The sequence below is a fragment of the Scardinius erythrophthalmus genome, assembly GCF_964197995.2.
Source record: "Scardinius erythrophthalmus genome assembly, chromosome: 6".
NCBI lineage: Eukaryota > Metazoa > Chordata > Actinopteri > Cypriniformes > Leuciscidae > Scardinius > Scardinius erythrophthalmus.
In genome coordinates, this window is record NC_138226.1 from 32,627,234 (window position 1) to 32,651,082 (window position 23,849).

Sequence of the window (23,849 nt, forward strand, 5' to 3'; positions counted from 1 at the left end):
AGGATTTAACCTCTTGGCTCCTCTAAGGAAGCGAATGACCAGATCGTTCCTTCCAAGTGACTGGCCAAGCGTTGGTTCAGTGAACGCTGCTATAGCCGCCACGTAAACCTTAAGCGCGGATGGGGTTCTGCCCTTGTCCAGTAGCTCTTGCAGGAAGGAGAGAACCTCCGTCACCCCACAATTTGGGGGTGATATGCCACGGGCTGTGCACCAGCTAGAGAACACAGACCATTTTGAGGAATAGAGCCGTCTCGTAGAGGGGGCCCTAGCCTGCGTGATCGTGTTTAACACTCCCTCCGGGAGGTCAGCGGGTACCCGTTGATGGCCCACGCAGGCAGGGACCAAAGCTCCGGGCGAGGATGCCAGATCGAGCCCTTGGCTTGAGAGAGGAGGTGCCTTCTCACTGGTATCGGCCATGGGGCAGTGCTTGTCAGCTGCATCAGAACTGGGAACCAAGCCTGGTTCTTCCAGAACGGAGCCACTAGTAGCACTGAGCATCCGTTTTCCCTGATCCGCTCTAATACCTGAGGTAGGAGCGCGACGGGGGGGAAAGCATAGAGCGGGCAGCGGGGCCAGACGTGGACCAGCGCATCCTTGCTCTTGGAGAAAAATCTCGGACAGTGAGCGTTTTCTCGAGACGCAAACAGGTCTACTTCCGCTCTGCTGAATGTAATTGACTTACTGTATGGCCAAGATACCATAAAGTCACAAGTAGAAAAAACAGGGGCCAAATAACTAACACATTCATGTCCATTCAGTAAGTTAACCTATGCATAAACACGATAAATTTAAAGGATTAGTTCACCCCAAAATTAAAATTTCCTAATAATTTACGCACCCCAATGCCAGACAAGATATCCATGTCTTTCTTTCCTCAGTGGGAGAGAAATTATGTTTTTTTGAGGAAAACATTTCTGGATTTTTCTTCTAACAATGGACTTCATTGGTTACTATTGATTTAAAGTCCAAATCAATGCAGTTTCAAAATCACAGCTGAAGAAGAGGTTGTTATCTAGCGAAACGATAGGTCATTTTCAAAAAAATAAAAAATAATTTGTAGACTTTTTAACTTCAATAGTTCGGCTTGAGCTGATCAACAAACGGACAGGGAACTACGTCATCACGTTGAAAGGTCACGCCGGCGCAAGTACCGCCCCACTGTTTACAATGCTACCGTACGTAGGAGGATAGATCCAATAGTATTGTTTGCTATTATATATATAGTAATAGTATTCAGTGAATATGAATAGTATATGAATAACATTCTGATGAATAAGAATAGTAGTTCAAACAGTATTGCCGGCGCCGGCGTGACCTTTCAACGTGATGACGTAGTTCCCTGTCCGTTTGTTGATCAGCTCAATCCCAATGGCGGGCTGTGCTTGTGTGTAGGAATGAGCACTGGGCTGTGGGCATTTTACTACACTCATACACTACACCCGGAATACCAGAAAATACACTCTTATGAGATTTATCCGGGTCGCCGTAAAGACGGCGTTTGTGTGCAAGCAAACGGGCTGTAGTACTGGCTTGTTTTCTGCTAAATACTCTGGAACAGTCGCATTTTCTGGAACTGAACGAGCGGGAAGTTTTGGTGAAAGTCTGGTGAAAGTCTGGCCGCAGCGGGACTTGAACACTGTCGCTTTCCTAGGTGGGCTAGGAAGACTTTGAGGCCTCGTTTTTAGAAACGGTGTTTGGGTGCAGGCGAGCGGGTAGTACAACGCGCTCGTTGGCTGCAAAATACGCATCTACAGTTGCCTTTTAAGGGAACTTGACAGAGCGAAAGCCTTGACGGCATAATTTTATCTGCCGGCAGACCCGGGATTCGAACACGGGTCTCTGGCACGAAAGCCTAGGATTCCGCCATTGAGCCACAGGGGGAAACACATAAGCTTTCAGTTAGCGCGAGCATATAAGAGAGCGTCAACACGTCTTGTGACGGACTTTGTTTGCAGGCTTGCATGTATTATAACAGGCTCGTTTACTGCAATATTGACATTTCCAGTCGCCTGAACTTCAGAAGTCTCGGCCTCTGCGGGACTAAAAAACACTCTCTTTCCTCCTTTCGCCGACGACGCACGCGAATGGGCGCGAGGGGCGGGGTAGCTTTCTTGTACGTCACAGGTGTAACGGGAGCGAGCACCCAGATGGCAGGTAATTGGTGCCATATCCTTTCTGCGTGCAAAAGCTTGCTCCGTCCATTGATGATTTATTATGCAAAAGCATTTGCCAGTCATAAGTTAACAAGACAGAGGAGTTTATCACACAGAGAGACATAATCACGAATGACCAACATTTTGCTGAAAAACCTGTTTTACATAATCTACTTCATGCCTTCTGTCCTCTGATTGATATTTTATACTTTTTTTCTCAGAAATCTTTAACCATTTTTATAAAGTAAAAGTAAGATAAACATTTACTGGCACGCCCATCAAAATTATTTAGACTGTTGAAAGAGACCGTCAAAAACATGATAGAAAATAGCTTATTACCTCTAAATTTTTAATGTAATCTTGATAACATTATATGTTGACCTCAGAGATTTTTATTTTTATTTTTTTTATGCAGTTCATGACCAAAAACATTGGCCTGGTTTCACAGACAGCACTTAGATTAAGCCAGAATTATGCCTTATGCCTACATTTAAGTAGCTATAATAAATGTGCCCTAGAGAGAGAAAAAAAAAAAAAAAAAAACAGTACTTATGGGCATCTTGAGCCAAAACAATAGCAGTGACATGTTTTAAGTATGTCAGTGCATGTTGCTTTCAGTTAAAACAGCTCAAACATGAAACGGGGGTTAAAATACAAAGTATTCTCATGCTACAATACACTTTACTGTAGTATTGACTGAATATTATTTATCAGGTAAAAGCACAGAGTTCTGAGATATAGAGAGGACAAGTGCGAGAAAGAGTCAAAGAGAGAGCCAGACTAGTGAAGTGTAGACATGTTGGGCTGCTACAAAGAGACTGCAAACTATAATCCTGCTCTGTGTGTTCCTAATCCACTAAATGGAATTGCAAAATGAATGATTTCCAAACAGGATTCTTAAACTCTCCTCCCCACAGCCACACTAAACTTTGCGCTCCACTGACTTCCAGTTACAGGAGACAGGAAACATAAGCTCATGTGAAGATACGTATTCCATTGAGTTTGGTGAATTGTGACCTCCAAATTTCTGACAAAAATACATGACTCATCTAAACTTCAAAGATTGACCTCTTGACTGAATTTCAAAGATCACAAACTTTAAAGGTTGAAGGTTTGAAGTGTTGCACAGAAGTGGAGTTATGTTTTAATGTTACATTTTAAATGTATTATTTTTGATGTATTACTTATTAAAACAGAAGACCTAGTGTGGCAGTGTATTAAGATGTAGGTAAATGTAAAAACCTTTTCTCTGAGCTTGAGGCAGATGTTCTGCTGGTGTGAACGCTGGTTCTGAAGTTCTTGCTGCTGTAGGCGTGAAATCCCGCAGTCCTCTAACACGCTCACCGCCCTCAGGAGCAGTTCTGAGCGATCCCGCTGCCAGCCCTGCAGTACCAGACTCTTCTGTGTCATGCTGAAATGATACCAGTCACTCCAACGCTCATGTGCACTCTGCAATATAACAAACACCCACAAATTCAATAACTGTTGCACAAGCATATCCAAGAAACACAGTGACATATTCAGAAACAAGTATTCAGACCCCAGCTTAGTCGACAAACATTTGGCAGCGATTGCAGCTATAAATCTTTTTATGACGCAAAAAGCTTCCCTGCAGAAAAATCCAGCTCACACCAGCATGGATTTCATGATGGTCCAGGCTGGTTTATGCTAGTATAGTGCTGATCTAACTGTTGGACCAGCATATTTGTGCTGTTCTAAAGCAAAACGGAGCTGGTGAAGCTGGTTCACCAGCATGATCTTGTGGGGTTGAGTGTGAGTATGCCAGCTGTCTGTATGCAAGATGTTTTTTGGAGACAAACATTGTTTTTGCTTGCATATTTCTATATTTAAAACATTAATGATGCAAAGGAAAAACAATATAAGGTTAAAACATATGATATATTGAATTATGTGATTATAACTTTGTAATTTCTTTTGCTCCCTCTGTTGAAAGGAGAACAGAACATTTTAATTGTTTTAGTTATGATTACAGTCACAGTTACCAGCTGGTGTGCCCAGGTTGACCACCAGAGGGCACTCCTTCTCTGATCTTTGCCACTCAGCCATGAACTTCAGTTCCCATAATCCTTTGCCTGGACTCATCACTAATTATTGCATTCACCTGTGTGTCGTTACATTGTTTGTCTCACCCTATTTATACCATGTTCTCTCTGTCATTTCTCATCAAGGTTTTGTAATTGTAACACGGCATTCCTGAGCACTCTCCCTTGTCTTTTGTTCTTCTATGGCTTGTTTGCAAGTGTTTTTGACACTTTGCCTGGCATGACTACGATTCTGAATTTTCCAATAAAGCTGCGCTTGGATCTCACCTAATCTCAGAGCTATCTGTGACATACACAATTAATCAATGTCACTGGTAAACTAGTAAAACGTTTCAAAGGATCAAAGGAATTGTCTCCTGTTTCAAAAGGTCTGTACACAAATCAGTTAAAACCAATTAAAAGGAGCTTGTGTACATTGAAAAACAAAAACATTTAGAGATATGAAAGACTTTCATACTCATTTGGGAACTCGCATATCAAACTTCAGCTGTCAGTCACTGATTCCAAGTGCACATAGTAAAATCAATTGCTGTCATTGCAGTCAGGAGCATGAAATATTGTAGACAATAGTGATAGCATGCACTTTTAACAATTGCTGAAAGAGAATCGTCGACCACTTTGAAGGAAAGGAACGGAAAGCAGCATCACGTTTTCATAATTGTTTGAAGCCAAAATAAATAAAAAACTAAGCTAAAACACAGCCCTAAATCATTCTTGAGAGCAAGGGGGTGCTAAATAACAGTTTCATATTAACATTAATGACACAGACGGCAGCAGGTTTATAAGGTTACTGTCACTTTAAGACTGAATGCATGGATCCAATATATTGTTTTACATGCAATTTACGGCCCAACTGTTTATGTTCACTTAAGACATGAACAACTATGTATTTGACCATTTAGGTGTGAACCCGAAGCCCAAAGTATACTTTGCTTATTCGTGTTCCACACCGACTCGGAGCGCACGCACAGAAAGCTATTTGGAGAACAGGATCTCTTTCATGGCTTAATGCAGTTTTATTAACTCTTTTTATTAGCAAGCACATCCGGCAGTTTAGAAACAGTATGCATCTAGGATACTGTTAGAATACTGTTCCATCACAGTGCTTAATTTGAAACAGATCTTGCAGTTTTCAGTTCAACTCAAGCTTAACTTCCATAGGAATTAATTGAAAACGCTTGTGTGCACGCACTGTGAAAGACAGAACGAGACAGTTAATGCAGATGTATTTGGAGATTTTTTAATTTCAAAATCACTCTCTTTGTTTGGTGCTTCCTGCTGATTGTTTTGCATGCAGTAAAGCGTAAAGTTTGGAGAGTAGCATAAAGTTTGGCGATACACCTGATGAATTATTCTAATAAAAAAAAGTTAATATCGCCAAAATGTCAAAAAGACATTTTTTCATTTTTCATTTCATTTTTTTTTCATATCCACGAGTAAAGCTGTTGCTGTTTCTGATCAACAGAGATCCCGAAGATGGAACGGCTAATAATTAGGATAGCGGGAGACACGAACAATGGGTTTGATCCGTCAGAATCAGAAATCGTTGAAAAGGAAAAGGCAACAACGTTGTCGGTGAGAGAATTTCACTGTTTAGTTGAATGTTTGGTCTCAACGTAGCTATATACATGACAGAATAATACACTTGGCTGAAGTTAGGGCCATGAAGAGACTTGTGAACGATGCTCTTACAGTTGTGCCGTCACCGTTTAGTGACATCATTGTTCTGGGAAAACTTAAGTTCTATGGTCAGTGTCGGTCACAGCACCTTTTAATTGCTGTTTTTGATCCAGCAATTATTCATTTACAAATTAAGCACTGGTTCCATCATTAATTAATAACTACACAGGAACAAATGAGTAAACAAAGTTAACACTCTAGTAACTACTATTAACTAACAAGACACTCTGTTTAAACGAATTAGTAAATATAGTGCTAGTTGAAATTGGTAGTTCACTATTTGCTAATCAATAACTACTATTTTTTTCATACCTCCAAGAGGACTACTAAGAACTACTATATCCAGGTTCATAATTATCATGAATAATGAATAATGTATAATTCATTTTAAAGTGAAGGAAATAGTTACCCACTAGTAATGACTCAATTACCAAATCCTTCAGAAGGAATTACATTTTTTTTATCAGTACCCTAAAATGAAAAGCATGATAACTCCTAATGACTTAAGTCTTTGTAAGCTTTTGAGTTTTTTGTAATTTTTTAAATTGTAATTCCAATGGATTTGGTAACACTTGAGTCATTAGTGGGTTACCATGATCTTAACTTTAGAATACTGATCCAAATAATTAGTAATTCCATTAGAAGGATGTAACACTTACAGTAAGTCATTATAGTTATTGATTATAGTAATAGTAAACTACCACAATCGACTAAGCACTATTACTTACTTATTCGTTAATCAGTGTTTCTTGTTAGTTAACAGTAGTTACTAGAATGTTAATAGTGCATTACTCATTTGTTCCTGTGTAATTATGCATTAATGACCAAACAGTATTCTAAAGTTTTACCATTTATTACCATTGAATGTAATGAAGCAATTTTAGCTGTGCATAGAAAAATTGTCTTGCGAGTTTTGCGTCATCTAATCGGCTCTTCTGATTGCCTCTTTATAGAGGCCACCAATCAAACTATATAAAATGATTATGGCTGATCAACAACCGACGCCCGATCAATTGGAGGACCCTTACACATCATCCCAGCGCTCATCGTTGTATGAATCCAGGAAGCCCTCCACATATTCTTTTAGTGTCCGGCTGTTCTGTAAGCGTGTCCACAACAGGAGTACACATTCTGACAAGCACGCATCTGAGGCGGTGTTGGTGACACGTTGTATTCATTTGGTGAGGAACATGGCATTTTGAGCAGCAGTTGCAGACCCTGTCATGCTGTTGGCTATATGCCACTGCAGTAGACGCATATTGCAGTATTAAGGCTAAAGATTAATCAGTAATTAAGGAAACTGAACGGGAGTAATTAAGGTCACAAAGAATACTAAACTGAAAGGATATGTACATGAAACAAAGGCTACGTTCACACTGCGAGCCTTAAGTGCTCAATTCCGATTTATTGCTCAGATCTGATTTGTTTTTGTATAGCTGTTCATTGTTGTTTTAAATGTGGCCAATATCAGATTCCAGTGCGAACAGATCATGGTTCTGAACTTACCCACATGCGCAGAAGAACGATAAAAAGTCGTCACACAGCACGCTGTCATACGAAAGTAAACACAGAGAACATTATTGTAAATGATTATGCATTAATTTATAGTGTGATCTGCCGCAGAAGCCAGCAAATTTATGCACAAGAAATATAAAAAAAACAAAGACGAGGATGCTAAAAAAGAGAGCAGAATTTTTGAACATTTATTATACGAGCCCTCGTGTTTTGCACTGTAATATTTGTGTGCTCTGACACATAACTATCCTTTGCTGACTACCTTTCACAACTGTCTTGATAACTTTGGGTATGTACAATTTTTGAAGTGACTCCCATCATGAGCGCAGAATTGTGATGACTGTAGCACATAAGTAGCACACATCGGAATTGAAAAGCACCGCCCCTAATGTCAGTTGGACAATGGACGCTACAATTATAAAATGAAAGTTTCTGCTCTGCTCCATACAGCAAGAGCTGCAGACTCACAGCATTGTGTAGCAGAAGTCCGATTTCACGTATCATGTGAAGAAAGTACGGAGAGATGACTGACATGATGATGGCAGAGGATTTGGTGTGCAACAGATCCTGAGCGTCATTGACATATAATATGCCAAATTATATATTATATAATATATTTAATTATTTCCTTTCTGAATGCATATATATAATTATTTTCCTTTCCGAATGCGGTATTCAGTTTCGGGCACATCCCTACTCCAGTACATTCAAAACTCTGCTGCAAAGGTTCTCACCATTTCCAAAAAGTCTTCTCAAATGACCAAGTGGTTGCCTGTTTCCAACCAAAACCAATATAAAATCCCCTTTACCACTTTCAAAGTTCTTCACTGCCTTGCTCCACTAATATATCTCTGATTTCCTTCACCCCTACTCTTAGCTTTACTTGCTTAGGTCCTCCACTAAGGGTTCTCTCGCCACTATATAAGCTGTCAATATTTGGAGGAATGGCGTTTAGCATTGCTGCCTCCAAATTACAGTGGAGAAAATAATAATTTGATCCCCTGCTGATTTTGTAAGTTTGTCCACAAATAAATGAAGGGTCAATATTTTCTATGGTAGGTTTATTTTAATGGATAGAGACAGAATATCAACCAAAAAATCCAGAAAAAACACATTACATATACATTAAGGGCCCTATCTTGCACCCAGCGCAATTGACTTTGTACACCGACGCATGTATCATTCCTATTTTGCACCCGCGCAAAGCGCGTTTTTCCCTCTACAGAAGCACGTCGCTAAACTAGGGAATGAACTTGCGCTCCCTGGGCGGTTCAGCGCAAAAAAGGAGGCGTGTTCCAGCGCAAACGTTCCCTCATGCTATTTTGCAGGTTTAGAAAACAATTGCGCCACTAACCAGGAAAAAATTGTTTAAAGTCAGTGGCGCGTTGCGCATGTTATTCATATGCTATTTTAAGGGCGCATGCTTGGCAATAATCAATGTAGCGTGTGCACAACGTGCATACACTTTGATTCTCTCATCTACACAGAAGCAGCAGTTTTCATTTTTGCAAATCATACATTATTACGATAGATAGATAGATAGATAGATAGATAGATAGATAGATAGATAGATAGATAGATAGATAGATAGATAGATAGATAGATAGATAGATAGATAGATAGATAGATAGACAATTTATTATAAAAGCATACATCTAGCTTACACATTTACCCAAATTATCATACGCCTTTTTAACCGAAGTTAATTTGGGTGGGTTTCTCCATCCCCAACGTCCCTGACGAGAGCGTTGCTCTCCTTGACTGTGAACCGCTCCTGGCAAATCCGCCGTTACAATAGGAATCCGCTTAGAACAAACGCGTCTGCTCTTAAAGGGAATGTGAGATGACGCTCTGATTGGTTTATTTCACGTTACGCCCAAACCACACCTATGAATAATGAAGCTACTTCAGACCAACCCATTTTAGATTTGCGCCTGGCGCAAGAGTCATTTATCCCGCCGGGAAAATAGCAACAGCGCCAAGACCCGCCCACAAAGTCACTTGCGCTTTGCGCTTTGACACTTGCGTTTCAGATCGTTAAAATAGGGCCCTATAAATTGATTTGCATTTCAGTGAGTGAAATAAGTATTTGATCCCCAAGCAAAACACAATTTAGTATTTGGTGGAGAAACCCTTGTTGGCAAGCACAGAGGTAAGATGTTTCTTGTAGCTGGTCACCAGGTTTGCACACAACTCAGGAGGGATTTTGGTCCATTCCTCTTTACATATCCTCTCTGAATCCTTAAGGTTTCTAGGCTATCCCTTTGCAACTCTAAGTTTCAGCTCCTTCCACAGATTTTCTATAGGATTAGTAACAAATTGCTGTAAAATGTACAGCATCTTACTGGCAATTTTGGTTGCCAGTAAGCCTGTAAATTTTACAAGATTACCGTAAATCATAAACTATAATTATACTATAAAATTATACAGCACACCTGTAAAAGCAGCAAAACAAGAGCAGTTTGAGCACTTGAGAGATTTAATGTCTCAACCACAATTGCCAGTAAGTTGCTGTAAATTTGACAGTAATTTTTTTACAAGACCTTAATGTGCTTCTTCTTGAGCCACTCCTTTGTTGCCTTGGCAGTATGTTCTGGGTCATTGTCATGCTGGAAGACCCATCCACAACCAATCTTCAGTGTTCTGGCTGAAGTAAGGAGGTTCTCGTCCAAGATTTTCCGGTGCATTGCCCCGTCCATCAGCTCCTCAATACGGTGAAGTCGTCCTGTACCCTTAGCAGAGAAACAGCCACAGAGCATAATGTTTCCACCTTCGTGCTTGACTGTAAGGATGGTGTTCTTGGTCAGCATTTCTCTTCCTCCAAACACGACGAGTTGAGTTGATGCCAAAGAGCTAAATTTTGGTCTCATCTGACCACAGCACTGTCTCCCAAGCCTTATCTGAATCATTAGATGTTCATTAGCAAACTTCAGACAGGCTTGTACATGTGCAGATGTGCTTGTATATGTGCGGGTGCTGCAGGATTTCAATCCACTGCGGCGTAGAGTGTTTACCAATGGTTTGCTTGGTGACAGGTGTCCCAACTGCCTTGAGATCATTAACAAGCTCCTCCCATGTAGTTCTGCGCTGATCCCTCACCTTTCTCGTGATCATCCTTACTCCATGAGGTGAGATCTTATATAGAGATCTTGTCACGGTTCGTAAATTCATGGTTTCCTTCTCGTCTCGTGTTACTGTTGTTATGTGTGTGGGTGTGTGTGAGTGGGCGTTACCGCCCATCCTGACTGATCAGCGGCCCAGCTGATCTCATTCATCACTCCAGCTGCAGCTCATTCACGCACCTTTAAAACCTCACCGCACTCTCCTCTCATTGTCAGATCATTGTTTGATGTCTCCCGTGTGTGATCCTGTTCCTGTTGGCGTTCCTGTTCGTGTTCCCGTTCCTGTTCACCTGGATTTCGTCTTCCCCTCTATCATCACGTCTGCATCACTTCACTTCACGGACACCTTCGCTGACCATCCAGTCCCTGTGTCATCAGTATGCCTTACTTCTCCACCGGACATTTATTCCTCATCTTAATAAACTGAGTTTTACTTGTATTTTTGCTTCCATCTTTTGTAACCATGACAGATCTTGCATGGAGCATGAGGTGAGCGATTGATGGATATTTTGTATTTCTTCCATTTCCAAATAATGAAACCAACAGTTGTCTCCTTCTCACCAAACTTCTTGCTGATGGTCTTGTAGCCCATTCCAGCCTTGTGCAGGTATACAATCTTGTCCCTGATGTCCTTTGACAGCTCTGTGGTCTTGCCCATGGTGGTGGAGAGGTTGGAATGGAAGATAGAGATTCTGTGGACAGGTATCTTTTACGAGCTGACATTAGGAGTACTTTCTTAAAGTGGATCAAATAATTATTTCACTCGTTCAAATGCTAATCAATTTATAACCTTTACATAATGTGTTTTTTCTGGATTTTTTGGTTGATATTCTGTCTCTCTCCGTTAAAATAAACCTACCATAAAAATAATAGACCCTTAATTTTTTTTTTTTGTAAGTTGGCAAAATCATCAGGGGATCAAATAATTATTTTCTCCACTGTATGTGATTCCCCAATCCCTCTGGGACATCTATTTATGATTTCAAGAGAGAACTGAAAACCCACCTTTTTATTAAATGCTATTCTTATCTAAAATAAAATAAACATTATTATAATTATTATTATTATTGTTATTATTATTATTTTACAGTATGTATGAGCACTAACCAGTTCCTGCTGGGTTATATGTGGAAGCAATCTCTGCAGCATGTCAATGTAAAGTGAGCGCTGGTTCCTCAGACTTGGGGAATACTGGCTCATTATGTGCTGGAACCACTCATGATCTGCTGCATTCCAGCCACAATTCCTGAGACAAAAAGACACACAGTAAAAAAATGACTCTTCTCAGATAATACTTCCTAGACTACACAGGATAAATTCCATACTATGGATGCTTACTTCTGCCTCAGAGTAAAATAAATAAATAAAATAAAATAAATAATAATAATACTAACAGAATAAAAAGTTAATTGCAACATCATTTTTTTTCATATTTACCAATGTGATTTTAACTGTGACTTGATGTCTTATAATAATTATTCTCAAAATTGTCTTGTGTTTGCAAATTCCTTCTCTCTACATCTCACAATGTAACTTTTTCTCACAATTACCTACTTCATTTCTTACTCTGACGTTTTATATCATATGACTGGTGTACTATATACAAAGTCTTCTGAGAGGGTTTTGTTAGTAACAGACATTAATTTAATTATTTGTCATTTCCCACCACCATAGCTAATCTAATGCCGTGATTGGTCATCTGATACATGAGAATCAGTGGCATTTGGTACATTTGATGTCAAACTTGGTGTGACATCTTAATGTGGCATAATTATATATACACAACCACAAATACGATTTGAGATGTGTGGCAGAGGACAAGATTATCAATGCTTAACAATTTAAAAGTCAGTCTGTTGACTTGAAAAAATGTATGTACCACTGTTTTGTCCTTTTGGGAGCTTACCAACATTTTATGGTCGACATCTACTGTATGGAAAAGAGCAGCATAAGCATTCTTCAGAATTCATCTTTTTGTGCTCCATGGAAAGAAGTCATATGGTTTGGATCCTGGCCTGCTGTTGACATTGACTCTGGCTCACTCTTGGTGCCTTCATTATGGTTTGAACTGTCTATCTGGCTCTGACTCTCACCTACCCTTTCACAATTTCTTTAATCATCTGAATTTACTTGGCATAGGCTAAGTTTTGGTGCTGAAATGTTTGAAATGAAGTTTTGGCTGAAAAAACGAAATTGGCTGAAATCTTGTTAGCTACTTATTAGAATATTTCTGTCAGGACCACTATCGCCAAACATGACTGACATTTAGCATACAGTTTGTATTGGCGGTATGGTTCTGTTCTGGGCAAGTACTCCCTGCGCATTTATGCAGCATAGCATGGAAAGCAGCAATAACCCCCCTTAGGGTAAACAGAACAGGACCAAAATAAATGTATTGCAGATATCATTAATGCCAATATTTTAATGTACAACATAATTTGAGAAATTAGTCTGATTCAAAGGGGAATATCAGAATGCACTTGGAAAAGAGAGGAGGAGCTTGGGGTGGAGGAGGGTTAATAGCTCCAGAGAAATGCGATAGCAGCTGATAATACTGAACAAGCTTATATATCTATGCAGTGATAGGCTTCGTATTCCAATAGGTAGAAGTGAGTCAGCTGATGCGAGCTTGACTTGCGTGACCAGCCAGAACTAACTTGATGTTTAATTAAAAGAAACTATGTGTGGTATAGACATCATTTAAATACCCGCTCAAAGAGAACTGTTTAAGTACTCTTCTATGAGATCAAACTTATGATTATCCCGATCCTGACAAAAAAACAAAAAAAAAGTCTGTATCGCAAAGACTTGAAAGTGGTTTATTTTTTTAAATACTAAAATTCTATTTAATATTAAGTGTACTATAGCCTACAGTTTAAATATATTACATGAAAGAATAATGTATTAAATGTCTTATTATGGTGTTTTAAAGATAATACTTGTTCAAGGCCTGTTCATGTGTATTGGGGCAACACTATCAACACCTAAATTAATCTGCAGAGGTCAGAAGGTACAGCAGTCAAGTGGTATAAGTCAGAGCTCTCCGAAAATTCTGAGTTTACAAGTTATAATTCCGAGTTCTACAAGGACGTGAACGCTTTTTACAAGTTGGAATCTTGTCATTACGGTACGACAACGCACCTTATGGATAGCCCCTCATGGGGTTAAAAAAACACTCATATTGTACATACATTTTAACATGTCCACTACATATAGATTATAACAGATTATAAAAGAGATGATAATTAAGAATGTTACCTGTCCAGGCCCTGCATTCTGCTCTCCACTATTGCTAGTCTGAGTTTATTTTTCTCAGTAAGAGAGTGGAAGCTGTGAATAAGATCTGATCTGAGGTCAGGGTACGGACAGTCTGCAGTGAAGATCTCCTCTGGAACCTTTTCCAAATATGCTAGCATGGCTTCCCATTGCTGCAGACTGTAGGTGCTCCTGTAGGACAAACAGATTTATCTTCCAACATGGCTAATAAAATGTTTTACTACAATTTAATTACAACTTGAACACATTTTTGTATACTTTTCCACAACAAAACTCACTGATTAATGTATCATTGAAGACACAGTTAAATCAAAATTAAAGCTTTGTAGCAGTCCATGGCTGCGTCCGAAATCGCATACTTTGTGAGTAGGTACTACATTTAAATTAGAACGTACTTCGCGACCGTTAAAAAAGTACGTTCTATATAGTATGAATACGGGTAGTATGAATGGAGTCCGGACGTACTACATGCGCCATGTTGGTATTGTCACGTAACATGCGCGGTCACATCAGCGCGAAAATTTAAAGAGCCCGTTCCACTGACTGCACCAACATAACATTTTTAGTTCTTCTTTCCGCTTTCGTCTGCGTTTTTACGTCGTTCGTGCTCACAATTCAGAGTCGTCGGTCAGTTGCTCGCACACACACAAACCTGTGAACAATGGCAGAGGTTGATTTTTGGTAAGGAAAAAGTAATTTATTTGCTTGTGATAGTGCCATCAATGAATAAACATGAATGAATCAATAATATGCGTGTGTTTATCTCTGTCGATTCATTCATGGATGGCAATATCACAGTGTGTGTGTGTGTGTGTATATATATATATACACACACACACACACACAGTGAACAATAGGGTAACACACTGAGGTCAGATACAATACACACACACATTCATTCATGTATGAAGACTTAAGACGTAAAAGAAAAGGATTCTTCTAAAATGAGCATTTTTATCAAACTTGTATTATAGGTTCAGTAATTTCACTTTAATGACAATTAATAGGTCCTTTTCATTGCCATTAAAGTGAAATAACTGAACATAAACATACAAGCTTGATAAAAATAATCAAACTAAAAGAAAATTCCAGATGGCACTTAGAGGCTTTTACATCTTAAGTATTCATATATATATATATGTGTGTGTGTGTATATATACTGTATATATATATATATAATATATATATATATATATATATATATATATATATATACACACACATATAAGAAATGGATCATGTACATATAATACATATACATATAAATAATCCAACACAGAAAACAAGTGTCTTGTCGATTCAAATCGTATTTTAAAATAAACTATGAACACCTTACAGATTGTGAGCCCTACAACGCCAATTCTTCATCTATATTTTAAAGATGGAGCTGACCTCCACCCCTCACGGTAGTCCATCCAGTCACTGATTGCGACCATGGGTGGAAAAAAAGGACATCAAGGTGCTGGTGTTCTAGCTACATATCACATATTTGAGCTTAATTTTTTACAAATTATTTACTTTAAATTTAGGTAGGAAAAATTCAAGTGGAAATCCAAAAATTACCCAAGGTGTAAAGTTCTCATCTTGTACACATGCTTTTAAAGAAACAGATTTTAAATTATTTTAAAGTGATGCCCAACAAATGAGACTGTTAGTAAGAAAGTCCCTTTAGATCTTTAGAAACCTGTGAAGGTTACCTTACTGAAGCTGCTGAAGTTCATTTTCTTCCCTCAAGATGACACTTTAATAAAAAAAAGTTTTGCCAAAGTTTTGTGATTTTGTTTTAAACTTTTGTATTCTGTATCCATTTAAAAGTTAAATAATATACAAAAATAAAGCAAATACATTTTAAAGGTGTCTGGGGTATGTGGATATTTCTCTTCAGTGTGGCACTCATATTTTTCAGATATACCTGCAATTTGCTTGTTTCAAAAAACATCTGGAATCTTTCACAAAATAAGTGCACACACAACACCCTTTAAAAATATTAATTACTCAATGCCACATATTAAACACTTTACAATTGACAATCTAACTACTTTAAATCCCTGGGAATTAAGTGTTTTGTAATAAAACTTGCTAAAACAGCATTACAAAATGAACTTATAACAAATAAATGGAAAGAGAGTGTGTAACATTTGTTTTCTTTATTATAATTTTTTTTTAGCAATTTCTAAAAGCAGAAGGAATCTTTCCTCTCTCTCTCGTCGCTCTTTCTTTTCTTTCCTCTCTTCCATTAGCCATAAGAACACAGGTGTGGTCATCAGCCCCTGCAAAATCAACACAGAATTTAACATTAGTGATGAACCATGGTCAATCTATATTATTAAATTAATATTAATGTTGGACAAGTTGATTACACTTGATTACAGTAGCTTGCTTTGTAGCCAACACATATTACATATCAACACTGGTAAAGAAGAAATAAAATCGTTGTAAAATTAAAAAATAAAAGTTTTGTAACCCTCTCATTTAACTGAGAAACAACGTCGTTGTTTAAATAAAACAGTGTTAACTGACAGACATTAGCTCGTTCTGTTCGGCAATAATAATAATGATAAAATTGTCATTTTGCAGCCAATTCACAAACTTGTACCCTCGATTTACATTATTTAAACTTTTAACAAGTCAATCATTTACTTATATGATGTTAAACGAATACAATTTAACCACAAATAAACAAAAAGTGTGTTGTAAAGTACTTACACTTGAAAACAGCCGCGTCTCCGTTTTCCGCCATTTTCAAATATAACGACGACAACTCCTCTCCCGTGGCATCATGGGATAGTAAAGTGTCCATCGTATGCGCACTTCAGAATCTCGCCGGATGTAGTAGGTCATCCGGGTACTTCTCGCCTACTGTTTTTCGAATTCTATGATTTCGGACATACTACTCTGCTCGCGTACTGTTTTTCGCATACTATATAGTAGGGAAGTATTCGATTTCGGACGCAGCCCATATCTTTTTTAAATAATCTATATGCTAGCACATTCCTGAAATATAAGCGTATATATGTTTAAAATTGACAGTCTGTCTCTCTCAGGAAAACGGACCAAAAATATTGATGACATCGTGTTGGACTCAAGAATGTCCCTCCCCCAGACCATTTGCCACCCGTCCAGAAATAGCCAGTAGTCAATTGTAGTCATGTAACTAATGGCAATTAATTTAATATACAGTATCTTACAAAAGTGAGTACACCCCTCACATTTCAGCAAACATTTTAGTATATCTTCTCAAGGGACAATACTATATTAAATAGCTGGCAACAAAAGTGAGTACACCCTAAGTGAACATGTCAAAACTGTGTCCAAAGTGTCAATATTTTGTGTAAGCACCATTGTTATCTAGCATTGCCTTAATCCTCCTAGGCATGGAATTCACCAGAGCTGCACAGGTTGTTGCTGGGATACTCTTCTACTCCTCCATAATGACATCATGGAGCTGCTGGATGTTAGACATATGGTGCTTCTCCACCTTCCGCTTGAGGATTCCCCACAGGTGCTCAATAGGTTTCAGGTCTGGAAAAAATACCTGGCCACTCCATCACCTTCAACTTCAGAGTCCTCAGCAAGGCAGTTGTCATCTTGGCGGTGTGTTTGGGGTCATTATCATGCCGTTCAGCCCAGTTTCTGAAGGGAGGGCATCATGTTCTTCTTCAGAGCGTCACAGTACATGTTGGAATCCATGTTTCCCTCAATGAAGCACAGCTCCCCAGTACCAGCAGCACTCATGCAGCCCCAGACCAGGGTGTCGCTAAACATGTTGGACACCATCTGAGCCAAACAAGTTTATCTTAATCTCATCAGACCACAGGACATGGTTCCAGTAATTCATGCTCTTGGACAGGTTGCTTTCAGCAAACTGTTTGCAGGCTTTCTTGTGAGCCAGCTTCAGAGTTATTTGCCATGAGGTGCTATGTTGAACATCCAGTGGTCAGTATGAGAGAATTGTACTCAAAGCACAAATTGTAACTGCTCTAATACAAGATACACAAATTTGTATGGTCGTGTCAAGCAAACAAAAACATGAACATGATGAATGTGACGTGGCTTTGCATGGTTAAACGACGTACTGCTATTATCACCTAGGGTGTACTCACTTTTGTTGTTGCTAGCTATTTTGACAATGATGGCTGTATGTTGAGTTATTTTCAGAGGACAGTAAATATATATTGCTATTAAAGCAGCACATTGACTACTCTAAAATATATCCAAGTTTCATTTCTATAGTATATATAGTATATAGTATTATAGTGTATTTATAGTAGTCCCTTGAGAAGATATACTAAAATGTTTGCTGAAATGTGAGGGGTGTACACACTTTTGTGTGATACTGTATATAAAGTCAAGTATATATATATATATATATATATATATATATATATATATATATATATATATATATATATATATATATATATATATGTATGTGTATTTACAGTGTGTGCAGAATTATTAGGCACGTTGATTTTCTGATCATATTTTATTTCCAGGAACATTTTGCCAATTCCAAACCATATTAAACTTAATAACTACTATTAATTTTCTATTTAATCATGTATAAGTGATATATAATTGTTCATGAAGGCTGGAAATGAAAAATGTCTTATTTTCAGGTGTGCAGAATTGTTAGGCAAGTTTTCTATTATAGATAAAATAAGCCAAAAAAGAGATTTAACAAAGACTGAAAAGTCAAAAAATATTAAATCCCCATGAGAAGAATGCAAAACTAATGCAATACTAGAGATTGCAGTTAAAGCATGACCATTGGACAGTGAAATGCTCATTGGGTCAGCAGGGTCAGACAAAAACAGGTGGAGAAGAAAAAACACATGTTAACTGCAAAAGAATTAAGGTGAAGAATTAAGTGTGAAACCATCGGGAACCCTTTAGTCTCCAGCACCACCATTTTCCAGAACTGCAACCTACCTGGAGTCTCCAGAAGAGCAAGGTGTCAGGGTCTCAGAGACTTGGGTTAGGCAAAGAATCCTAAAAAATAACCCCCTCTTAATAAGAGTCACAAGCTGAAGTGTTGTTAAATACATGAAGACTGTTTTTTTTATAGGCTTTATAGACAGACAGATTGAGAGTGACTCTTGAAGGACCAGCAACACATCCTCTTCTACCACTGTTTGAAGAATTCATCTTCCAGAATACGTTTTAATACGTTTTGTGAGTTTATTTTTAGTCCATCTCCTACCCTGAAGTCCGTTTTGCAGAGATGGACTAAAAATTAACTCCCAAAACGTATTAAAATGTATTCTGGAAGATGAATTCTTCAAACAGTGGTAGAAGAGGATGTGGTGCTGGTCCTTCAAGAGTCACTCTCAATCTGTCTGTCTATAAAGCCTATAAAAAAACAGTCTTCATGTATTTTACTACTCTTCAGCTTGAGATTCTTATTAAGAGGGGGTCATTTTTTAGGATTCTTTGCCTAACCCAAGTCTCTGAGACCCTGACACCTTGCTCTTCTGGAGACTCCAGGTAGGTTGCAGTTCTGGAAAATGGTGGCGCTGAAGACTAAAGGGTTCCTGATGGTTTCACACTTAATTCTTCACCTTAATTTTTCATTCTTATAAAAATATATATACACACACACACACATATAAAATAAATTACATTTTAAAATATATTAAAAAGAGATCCATTATTTTAAATTGTAATAATATTTCATAATATTACTGTTTTTTTTTTTTTAACTGCAGGCTTGATGAGCATAAGAGACTTCTTTCAAAAACATTAAAAATAGTAATGTTTCCAAACTTTTGACTGGTACTGTATATATATATATATATATATATATATATATATATATATATATATGTATGTGTGTGTGTTTATGTATATAAATGCAGGCATTCATAAATATAAATAAATATAAAAAAATATTATAAAGCCCATTATAATCAGCTTTTTAGAAGCCACATAGAAAATGACAGATGTGGAAGGCTACCGTAAAATACTAGGACTGACCTAAAAACATTACAGGTTACCAACATTTTAATGTTCAGTGAAAAGTGTATAGGCCTGTAGTAGAAATCTAAAGTGACCTTGAGTTCATTAACACAGATGTCCTGCTGTAGAGATTCACATTCACATTGCAGTCTGTTCAGCACCTCCTGTTGCTGCTGTCTGACAGACAGAACCTAAAACACAACAAGACAGGGTTAATCAAAGTTAGAAGTTATGAAATATATACACACATAGATTGTTTCTTCTTAGAGCAGCCAGATATCTCTCTCTCTCTCTCACACACACACGTTGGGTTCCATGTTTTATGGGGACTTTCCATAGGTATAATAATATTTATATTGTATAAACTATATATTATATACCCTAACTCTACCCCTAAACCTATACATCACAGAAAACTTTCTGTATTTTTACATTTTCAAAAAACATAATTCTGTATATTTTATAAGCGTTTTCCTCATGGGGACAAAAAAAATAATAATTTCCACAAGGTCAAAAATTACTGGTAGTACTATCTTTGTGGAGAAATAACGTAGGGTTTACCAGTCCAGGACCACACACACACACACACACACACACACACACACACACACACACACACACACAATGGTACCTTATCATTATGAGGACTTTCTGCAGGCGTAATGGTTTTTATGCTGACCTAAGCCTAACCCCACCCCTCAACATATCCCCCACCAAAAACTTTCTGATTGTTTACATTATTGAAAAAAACTATGTTTAGTATGTATATTTAGTCTTTTCAACTCTTTTGAATTTTGGGGACAGCTGGATGTACTTATAATCTAGGGCAAGTGGCCAGAAACCTAAATACACACAACATTATGAGGAAATTGGGTGAAGTACACATACACACACACACACACACACACACACACACACACACACACACACACACACACACACACACACAGTTGATTAACACCATTGTCCAAAATGGATGTGTATGCTCAAAAAAAATGTGTGTATTGCTAATTGTGATTGGGTACCTGTGGTAAGACTTCCTCTAGCTCATTGATGTGATTGGCTGTAGAGCAGTGTGATGTCAGTCTGTACTGCAGATCATCTTTTAGGTGATAAACAGGTTCTACTGTGGTTAATCTAAACTTTTCACGTTCCTTTTCCAGCTCCAATTCTAGACACATACAAAACACGCACTTCAAGTAATATAATGCAAGTTAAATAATATCAAATATTCTGAATAAGAAAAAGAAAATGCTGGTCCTAGGTCTGGTCAGGCTGATCTAGTTTGATAGAGGGGTCATAGAGGGGTTTTGGAAACCAGTTTTGGCTAGCTAGCACATTAGCCAATGTGAACCCAATGTGAAGTGGCAATACATACTGTATGGTAATGTATCATTATATTCAATTTATATTGTGATTTCAATATGAATATGTAGCTAACAGTATTTCACGTGTTTCAATATTCCAACAAAAACCAAAGTGAACTTTACCATATTCCTGTAACTGAGAAAGGATATCTATGTCTGCTTCCTCTTCAAGTCCAACTCCATGAAGAAAATGTTGAAATTCTTTCTCAGTCTTGTGCCTGAAACATTCAATAAACATTACAGTTTATAGAGATTACAATTTATATGAGATTTTCAAGTGCCAGAAATGAAGTTACAAATTACGAGTTGCAAGAGTTAGAGTTCTCAACGGGCCTGACAATTACAACCCGACCCGACCCGGCCCGTGGCTTATAAAGCCCGGACCCGATGTAACCCGACACATCAACATGAATTATCTGCCCGAACCCGGCCCGCGGCCCGACGCCGCGTCAGATTTTTTTTTTCTCATACACGTATTATCATGACCAGCAGACGGGAATTCAAATCAACCTTTAATGTTCACGCCTTTTAACAATACAAACAATATAAACAAATGAAACAGTAAACTTTAAATATATAAATAGGCTGTAGTAGCGACGGTGAATTCACCTGCGGCAAGTTTACTTTTCACCAACTCCATCTTCTTCTCCAGGCTAAAGGCGTGCACGCAGCGGCGTCAGGTCTGCCCCCGCCCCTCTCCATGATGCACGTTGCACGCAGCAGCCAGACTTTCTTTACGGTGAACAGCAGCGTTGATTAATAAATGTTTTTTTTTTTTTTTTTCACTGAGCGGAAAAGATTAAGCCCGAGGTCCGACCCGACCCGAGTCATTTGATTATATTTTCGACCCGAACCCGGCCCGAACCCGCGGGTCCCGTCGGGTTTGTCGGGCCGACCCGACCCGTTGAGAACTCTAGCAAGAGTCACAGTGCATGTCTACTGCACTGGGAAAAATCCACTCAGTGCTCTCATAGGAATGAATTGAAAACATCTGTTTGGCTTAATTTACTCCAGACCAGTGGACATGCACTAAACTAGATTAGGATATGCCTGTTTTGCAGTAGATACGTGTCTTCATCTTAACGTGATGATCGAAGCAGGTTCTGAAAAGTGACTTTTAAAGATACTATATGTGAAACAGTTTGAAACAATAAGCATTTTTTAATAGTAGTAGGCCACATTTGTAATTATTTGTTCCCCCACATAACCGTCAAATGGTGCCCTCTCTTTATACTGAATTCTATCCTCTGTTACCATCACATTTACTCCTTCATCTACTGTATCAGGAGCATGATTCCTTTTGTTAATTGTGAAGTATTGTTTGCTTGGTCAGCAATTTTGAGCTTCAAATTTCCAATTAGTCCAATCAAGTAATTAGTCAGGAATGAGTTCATGGAAATCACAGGTAATATTGGATATTATGGATAATATCACTGCTGGTTCATATGTACACACACACACACACACACACACACACACACACACACACACACACACACACACACACACACACAAGATAACAAGGACTCTCGCTGGTAAGAGATTGTGTATTAAATATAATAATGTAATGTATATTTAATGTATAAATGTTCATGCATGTTAGATTTGGTAGGGTCTGTGACCCTTTTTTCTAGGACCTTGTATGGATTAAATCCAATGATCCAATGTTTTTTCTGGTATATCTATTTATATGTTTTTGTATTCACTACCTTTTTGTGTAACAGGTATAGAAATTATACTGTTAAATGTATGTTTTGTTAAGTATAATTCACACAAAATTGTTCATTTACACACACCTGATGTAGCTGCCTGATTGAAATGTGACTGCTTTCCCCTTTAATTGTTGTGATGTCATGAGTCAGCATAACACAACATAACGTTCTGTCTCCTCCTCTTCCCTTTTGTATCGTAACTGAATGGGAGAGGTAGGTTTCTTTCGACATCTGATAATCTTATTTAATTTTTACTGTAATTATTGCTTTTATGTCTAGAATTTTCACCCTAATTTGTGTATTTAATGTTATTTTTCTTACCTGTGTGATTATTTTTGTCATTTTACCCTTTTTGAGTTATTTTTTTTGCCTCCTGCTTAAATATGTGGAAATGAGAGCACATTTAGGCAATGTTAATGGCAATTCACTCAAAGAGGCTGCTTATTTGGTCTCTTGTAACAGGTATGTTTTCCTGTTTATACTATTTTCCAGTTTAATGTGATTTTTCTTTACTCAATTTGTTTCATTCTCTTTATTGGCCCTTTTGCATTGTAACTGAATTGGAAACATCTAGGTTACTACTGTAACCTCTGTTCCCTGAGAACAGGGAACAAGACACTGCGTCAATTGATACTAAGGGGAATGCCTCAGGCGTGACAGGTGTCTGAAATCACAATCAAATCACGGTAATCCTACTGACCGGCGACAGCCCATGAATCATTAACGTGCGACCTGGAAGTATATAAGGGCGCCTTGCAAACAAGATAATCACCTTTTCGTCTGAAGGGACTAAAAGACGCAGTGTCTCGTTCCCTGTTCTCAGGGAACAGAGGTTACAGTCATAACCTAGACATTCCCTTTCGAAAGTGCATACCCATTGGCAGTGACAACTGTCAGAACCAGCAAATTCAAATGAAATGCCAGAACCATTCACCCTCTGGTCACACTGGGCTGTCAGTGACAGCATTCCCTACGGTCATAGCCCATGCTATACGTATAACAG

General features: G+C 38.2%; 1 protein-coding gene across 1 annotated transcript in view; it reads right to left on the reverse strand.

Annotated features, from left to right (window-relative positions):
• The window catches only part of LOC308691838 (coiled-coil domain-containing protein 148-like), a gene marked incomplete at its 5' end in the record, with an annotated part of 188,327 nt that overhangs the window by 47,253 nt on the left and 117,225 nt on the right, over positions 1-23,849 (reverse strand). Inside the window, 7 exons of the mRNA XM_081367401.1 lie at positions 3,396-3,602; positions 11,641-11,779; positions 13,792-13,980; positions 17,232-17,331; positions 19,724-19,958; positions 20,793-20,938; positions 21,258-21,352. Of these exons, the coding sequence (XP_081223527.1) occupies positions 3,396-3,602; positions 11,641-11,779; positions 13,792-13,980; positions 17,232-17,331; positions 19,724-19,958; positions 20,793-20,938; positions 21,258-21,352 (1,111 nt within the window). The remainder of the gene's footprint in view (positions 1-3,395; positions 3,603-11,640; positions 11,780-13,791; positions 13,981-17,231; positions 17,332-19,723; positions 19,959-20,792; positions 20,939-21,257; positions 21,353-23,849) is intronic.